The sequence below is a fragment of the Eptesicus fuscus genome, chromosome 14 (assembly GCF_027574615.1).
Source record: "Eptesicus fuscus isolate TK198812 chromosome 14, DD_ASM_mEF_20220401, whole genome shotgun sequence".
Lineage (NCBI taxonomy): Eukaryota > Metazoa > Chordata > Mammalia > Chiroptera > Vespertilionidae > Eptesicus > Eptesicus fuscus.
The window spans coordinates 51,333,164-51,340,929 of record NC_072486.1 but is presented as its reverse complement, the minus strand read 5'-3'; the positions used below and the strand labels follow the sequence as shown (position 1 = coordinate 51,340,929).

Here is a 7,766-nt window from a genome sequence, read left to right as displayed (position 1 = left end):
AGAAGCTATACACAGAAGCAACAAGGACCCCTTTCCATCTTTCCTGTGTCCCTGCTAATACTGAACTTACTGCCAGTGTCGTGGGGAATGGATGGAGAGAGAGGTGCTGCCCTGAGTGAGGGGTGCTGCCACACAGTCCCTCCCTCTTTCCACCTATCTGCAAGTCCAGTGGAAAAAAAATCAAAATAAATCCCCAAGCTCCCAGAGCATAGTTGCACATTTTCTTTCTTATGAAGACAACTTTCAAGTTACACTCTTCTAGCTATTTTCAAATCTGCAATACAGTATTAACTATAGTCCCCATATTGTGCTTATAGGAAAATATAATTTATATCACAACATACTTTTGATAACATAAATTTCCAAGAATATTGTGTGTAAAATGTTTTTTTTAATTAAATTTTATTGGGGTGACATTGGTCAAGATGAACATATAGGTTTCATGTGTGGATTTCTAAGTTACAAAATCTGTATATAGCACCATGTGCCCACCACCAGAAATCAAATAAATCTTTAAAAAAGCAAAACTGAGAGTGAATTTCTTCTGCTGCAGCTTTTCAGCTACTCATGCAGCAAAGCATTTCATCGGTGATACACGACTTTCAGGTTTAGCAGTGACATTGGACAAAGCTGAAGTAGGCCCATATTTTGCAAACATAACCACACCGTAACTGCACCCTTCTTAGACTTCCTTCCATTGCCTTGTGGCCAGGCTGGAACTGCATCCTCCATAAAAACCATAAATCCCAACCATAAATCAAGTACTGACAGGTACTTGATTTCACTGTGGAGCTCAATGGATTGAAGGAGGCAGGGCTAGATCACACAGCAAGCCTTCCCTAAGTGTCTTTCATCTGCCCCTGAAATCCCTTTTCCCATTACAGCTGCCTCTTTCTCCATAACTGAGATTTTCAGTCAGATGCCCATGCATGATTTTGTTTCAGGAAAGAGTGATGTGAAGAAGTAGGCATCCCATGTAATGAAGGAGGTGATGGAAACAGCTAGGTTCTCAGGGCAGAGGGTCTGGTGTCTGACCCCCAGCATGATACATGCCCTGTCCCTAGCAGCAGAACTGTGAGGCATAGCTTCCCTGCCTCCACTACCAACTCTACAACCTTCCTAGAGATTCTACAGGTTTCTAAATATTTTTCATAAATGACTTTCCGCTTCTTTTACTAGAATAGATTGTTATTTTTTAAAAAACACAATCAGAACACTGACTGATCTGCCTTGTGATCTCAACCTCAGCTCCCAAGCCACTTCTTAGCCTTTCCAGACCTTCACTCCATTGGCTTCCCCATCTCAGAACTCCCTTATAAAATAGGAAAGAGAGACAGAGAGCAGCCAGCAAAACAAAATCTGTCACCACCTTGGCACCCTCAATTCATCTAGGAACAACAAGAAAAACAAGAGCAAAGACACAAGGAGTGGCTGGGGCCTGACAGCCATGGCATGGTCTCTGGCTAGACAATATTTCAGGATGTGGGCTGCGTTATTCGCCTGCCAGATCTTTGCACATGCTTTGTTAAGGTTCATACAAGTGAATTTGGTGCTCTTTAGATTGGATTAGACATCTCTGGCACCAGTATCATATTATTCTAGAAATAGTAGTATCATTTGGCACTGTTGATCAATCCATCCTTTTCTTGGTTTCCATGATGCCACACAGTGTTGAATTTTCTCCTATTTTTCTGATTGCTCTTAAAACAACAACAATAAGCTCCTCTGTGTATTTCTCTTCCTCTCCTTAGCTTTTATTTTTATTTTGTAAGCATTTACTGAATAAGTAATGCACATATGTATATAAGGAAAGTATTCAGTGAAAAGTAAAGGTCTGCCCCACCTCTGTCCCTCAGTTCCTCAGACTCTGTGTGTGTGTGTGTGTGTGTGTGTGTGTGTGTGTGTGTGTGTGTGTGTAAACCATATAGGACATATACAAACATACACAGCATGCACACACATTATATTCTATGTTTTTTAAAATATATAAATGCTCTCAGACCATAACATTCACTGTGGAGCTCAATGGATTGAAGGAGACAGGGCTAGATCACATATCACACAGTAAGCCTTCCCTAAGTGTCTTTCATCTGCCCCTGAAATCCCTTTTCCCATTACAGCTGCCTCTTTCCCCATAACTGAGATTTTCATTCACTGTTTCATTCACTATTTCATTCAACATTGAGCAGCAGCTACATACCAGACACTGTTCAGGAACAGGGAGTGAAGTAGGCAGATTTCACAGAATTTATATTCTATTGGGAGGAGCAGGCAATTAAAACATTACAAAATGTCAGATAATTTCCAATAATGAGGGATGCTTGAAAATTAAAGCATGATGATGTCAGAGAGAGCAGAGAGGTGATATTATATAGAGTGACCAGTGCAGGCCCCTATTCTATGAGGAGTTGATATTTGAGTTGAGACAGCATCTGGATGACAAGAAGCCAGCCTGTGAAGATCTGAGGGAGGAGCCTTCCAGGAATGGAAATAGCAAATGACAAGGCCAGAATTAAGGGTGACTCCTTAATACATACTATTGTGCCCCTTGCTTTTTCACTTAACAACATATATGAGAGATGGTTCCATGTATGCCACAGATCAATCTTTTTCTCCTCCTCCTCTTCCTCCCCCTCTCTTCCTTCTTCCCCTGATCCGCCCCATCCCCTTCCCCTCCTTCTTGGCTGCTGCATAGGATTCCATTATAGAGATAAACCGTAATTTATTTAGTCACATGCTGGTATTTAAACAATTTGTAATCTTTTGCTGATTCACACAGTGCTGACATGAACATTTTTGTACATACATACTTGCCCTGTCTGCGAGCTCCCTGCAGCCATGCATTTTGCTTCCCACATCATTGCAAGCCCACCACCATGCAGGCCCCAGGGTTGGGAAGAAATCAGCACGTGCTTGTGAAAAGCACTAGAGGCAGGTCTCAGGCGCCATACCACACTGTCTCTGGCTGTTCCTCCAGGGAGGGGTGGAGGATGGAGCAACTGCTAGCAGGCTCTCCTTCTGTGGACACGCTTCCTGGTTCTTTCCTGAATCCGGTCCTTGAGTCCCCCCTGGGGGCATTCCTGATGATATTTCCTGTAGGCAAAACTTTAGGGAGTAGAGCTGCCTACTCTGGCCTGGCCCCTGCCTGCTGTCATGGTTCGTACAGACGGACCCTGTGGTTGGCCCAGCTGCCACCGCCCCAGCACCCTGCGGATGGCGACCATGACCTCACAGTTGCGCAGGCTGTAGATGAATGGGTAGAGCAGCGGTGTGACATTGGTGTAGATGAGCGCCAGTGTGCGGTCCCACCGCGGGGAGTAGCTAGCCTTAGGCCGCACATACATAAAGGTGGCGCAGCCATAATGCAGAAAGGTGACGGCCAGGTGCGAGCCACAGGTAGAGGCAGCCTTGCGCCGGCCCCCAGGGGAGTGCTGGTGGTGCAGGGCGGTGGCGATGGCGCCATAGGAAGCCAAGATGAGTACCAAGGGCAGCAGCAGCAGCACCAGGCAGGCACCCAGCAGGGGCAGCTCATCCATGTAGCTCCGCGTGCAGGCCAGGTGCAACAGCGCTGTGATGTCGCAGAAGAAATGCACCAGCAGGTGGGAGCCACAGAAAGGCAGGTGGAAGACCGCCACCGTGAGCCCCACGGACACTGTCAGTCCCCCAAGGCAGCAGGCCAGGGCCAGTCGCGCACACAGCCCCGGGGTCACCACAGCCGCATAACGCAGTGGGTGGCAGATGGCCATGTAGCGGTCATAGGCCATGGCGGCCAGCAGGAAGCACTCGGCCCCACCCAGTGCCACGAACATCTGCATCTGAACCGCACAGCCCAGGAAAGAGATGGGGCAGCCCCTGCCGAGGCCAAGGCACGGTGCAGCCAGGTCAGCCAGGGAGCGGGGCACCACCACCAGGGTGTAGCAGAGCTCAATGGCTGACAGCTGGCATAGGAAAAGCAGCATGGGTGGCCGGCTGGGCATGTAGGCCACTGCCACCAGGATGAGCAGGTTCCCACTCAGGGTGACCAGGTGCACAGCCAGTAGCAGCAGGAAGAGCACAGGCCTCAGGTGTGGGAACTCAGAGAAGCCCTGAAGGAGAAAACCCCGGGACATGGTAGCATTGCTGAGGCTGTCCATGTGGGCCGCTCAGAGACACCTGTGGGAGAGAAATGAGGGAAAGGCAAGCTGTGGGGTGCCACCCTTCTAGCCTCGCCAGGTGGGAGTTAGAGGGTGGGAGGGAGTAGTGGATACAGAGAGCGGTGGTAGGTACACGGTACACTCCCAGCCCCCTCCCCATGAGGATGTCTTATTAACTGGTTCAGAAACATGGTGCAGGTCTTCCTGCCTCCTGGACCAGATTCTCACAGCTGCTTTCTCAACATGCTCTTTCCAAGGAAGCCTCGATTTTAGACTCTTTCCTTACAATGCATCACTCATGACCTCCACCTACAAAGAATTTCCTGCCCTCAAACTCGTTACCATTCTGAGGGGCCTAGCCTGAGCTCCCCAAGGCATGAAATGTGTCTTCAGTCTCTGCCTCTGTTCCCTCCTCCCTGTTCTGTCCAGTCCCGTCTGAGTTGCTTTCTGTATGTGTCACAGAATTACAGAAACATAAAGCAGATGAAGACCTTTGAGCTCATGTCCTACAACCTCATAACTGTAAAGAGAAAAATGAGGCTGGGGATGGTAGTGGTGAAGGGCTTAACTGCTCATAGAAAATTATGAATAGAATCTGCATTCCTGAGACTGAATTCAGAACTTCCCCTGACTCCAAATGGGGCTGTAAAAAATGTCACTACAGTCAGTCAGTCCATAGTAATTTAGTCTTAAATGGAGACCCAAGTGTGTGCCAGGCACTGAGGCAGACACATAGGGAGCAGGGGAAGTTAGCGGGAGGGCCTGGCTGGGCACATCAGGAACAATGTGTCCCTAACATTTTTATTAGAAGTGATGTGTATCTGTTCTAACTCGCCTTTCTGAGTAGTAGTACATTTCAAATTTGCCAACTGAACACAGTTTCTTTCTAAGCATTATTGCTGACTCATTTGCAGGCAATATTTGGAAAACATTGATAGCCTACTGTAGGTCGACTGTGCTTGTTATAAAACTCTAGTGTGGGGGAACATGGGGTGGTAAGAAATTCAAGGCCATGCAAACAAGAGGAGGATGTTTGATTTTTCCAATAGTTATTTATAAATCTCTTATTTCCTTATCTCTTTTATTAATTTCAGTTGTAAGCTCGACTATTATTTCTTCTCAGTGACTTGGAGTCACGGTTTATAATCAATGTTGGAAATGGAATTTGTGCATAGCTTTTATACCGTAGAGTGCAATTGCAATAAAGCTGGGTTAAGGGCATGGTCAGATGAAAGAGCTGGAAGGAATGCAAAGAGCTTGGGCTTTGCTAGCTAGTGCTCCTTTTGGAGAAGAGAATTCTGAAGAATTATCAGTGTCAACCTGTGCTTTTTCTTGTTATCTGGGGGGAATGTCTCCAAACAGATGTTTGTAGTCTTATGGAGGACAGGTAAAGTGGGGTTTTGGGTGGTTCTAAGGGAGATGGAATAATTTCCCTTGTGTTTTAGAACCCTCACTTTTTTTGGCCAATATTCAGTCTATTGAGCAAATTTAACAAACCTTTTTCTGTTGAGTGCTTCTTCCTTGCCAAGTGTAGCTGCAGATGTGAACAAGAGTTAGAAGCCTGGCTGTCCTGGAGGTCCTGGCAGGATGTAACTGCTGAGGGACCCACGGCAGCTCTCTTCTCTCTGCCTCTGCTCGCTCTTCTCTACTCCTCTCTTCTTAGAGAAGCAGGGGGTGGAGAAGCAGGGGGTGGAGGGCTGAGGGACAGAAATGATACACTTCTTTTGCCTTCATGTTTATACTGCACAGAAACGGAGATGACAAGAAAGGCCAGGAGGAGGTGCCAATAACTGCATACTGTACATAGATCATGTTTTTTTATAAGCAAGGTCCACGAAGTGAGCCACATAGGCCAACTAAACAAAAAGGAGACTGAGGAATGTTTCTACTTTGTTTGGAGTTTTTAGGAGGATTTGTTGCAAACTCAAGGAATGTACGTCACAAAAGTCTTTTCTCTTCAAGGATGAGAGTGGTCAGACACTTCCATTCAAAACCCAGCTCTATCAGAGTTGTTGAAGCTACAGAGGGAAAAGAAATGATGACAAGGCCTGCTTGAGCCCCTCCTTCCCTCTCCCCCCCCCCCCCCGCACCTTCCCCAGGGGCAGAAGGGCAGATATTCTTGTTCTTCCAGGTGATTCATAGTATCAACAATATTAGCTGTGCTTAAGAGAGTAGCTGGCAAATGCTCACAAGGACTTTACACATTTAATTCATTTAATCCTAGAGACAACTCAATAAAGTAGGCCGACTCTTACACTCATCGTACAGATGAGGAAATGGAGGCGTAAAGAATTAGATGTCATGAGCTAGTGGTAAAGCCAGATTTTACACCCAAGCCTTTCATAGTCCATGCTCCTATCCACAACATAGTCTTCCTTACCTAGACCTCTCCTAAAAATTCTTCCCACCTAAGACACACCCTACCTTTCTTCCCATATCTCCCACTCTCCCTCTCTAGAAATTAGCTGCACTCTCCTAGGCTTTGCTGTCCTCAGATTTCCCTTTGCTGACATTCTCTTGAGGCCCTGTGGATGTAAGCAGCAATACAGATAGTCTAAGATAGCAAATCTAAAAATAATTTCTCCTTAGCTTTGACATTCATCGCTGCTGCTGTTATTGTTCTGGCAGATTTGCTTTTCTAATTGAGTGATGCTCAATGGAGCACCCACAGAGTAATGCCTGGCCGGTGGCCCAGGACATTGGGATGTGGCTGAAAGCCTCACTGGGCTGCAGCTGCAGAGCTGGGCTTTGATTTTCACAGTGCAGAATAATTAAAATTACCTGTAATAATGATGTTTTTTTAAAATTGGTCATTTCAATAGTCAATGGAAGCACATTTAAAGAGGGATGAAATGGAAGATAGGCGAGGCAAACAGGTCAGGCTCCTCCAGACCACTAGACATGACCAGATCTCTGGAACCCCTCTCTAGACCACCAGACATCCATCATTTTGACCACCTGACATCTAACTGATTGCCATCCTGGACCAATCCTAGGGCTAAGAATGCAGGGCTGATTATTACCAAGAATGCACTTTAAACTATAAGAACACAATTTTTCTTCCTTCTGAACATTTTTGAGGTTTTGCCTAGCTGTATTCCCAGTTTGAAAACTCTAAGACCTTGGAATAAATCTTTATAATTAGTTTCTATCCAAGCCTCCAGACTTTTTTTTAGTTCCTTTGACCTAAGTTAGAACCCAACTTCTATAGTATTGTGGCAGCCTTTGTGCTACATTTGCATAGCAGCTGACAAGTATAATTACGATAATGACTCCTTTTCTTATGTCATTAGTCTTTTCCTTGATTTATGACAGATAACTCAAAACCGATTAATATACATATATTTACATTATTATGTATTTCAAATTTAGATGTTTTCTAAAATACAAACTTTGAATTAAAACTTATTACCATTCTCTTGCTCAGATGCAAACTTTTATCTTTTGTGGTGTTTTTCTCATCAGTTTGATATTTCCTTTACTCAGAGGAGCTACATATCATCTCTGGATTCACAGATTTTACTGTGTGCTCCCTCTTCCAACCATTTATAATTTCAGCTTCGACCCCAGTAGGTGCCTATTTTCTGTACCTGTGTTTCCGTTTTGTGAGCCACTTCCTTTCATGTGATAAAG

At 45.4% G+C, this 7,766-nt stretch overlaps 1 protein-coding gene across 1 annotated transcript; it reads right to left on the bottom strand.

Annotated features, from left to right (window-relative positions):
- Positions 1-3,107: 3,107 nt before the first annotated feature.
- On the bottom strand, positions 3,108-4,133 carry LOC103297302 (olfactory receptor 10AC1). The gene has a single exon (XM_008153990.3). The coding sequence runs from the start codon at positions 4,131-4,133 to the stop codon at positions 3,108-3,110; it is 1,026 nt and encodes a 341-aa protein (XP_008152212.2).
- Between the last annotated feature and the right edge of the window lie 3,633 nt (positions 4,134-7,766).

Bases quoted from the DNA above. Each gene is read 5' to 3' on its own strand.
- LOC103297302 (XM_008153990.3), bottom strand. From the start codon at position 4,133: ATGGACAGCCTCAGCAATGCTACCATGTCCCGGGGTTTTCTCCTTCAG.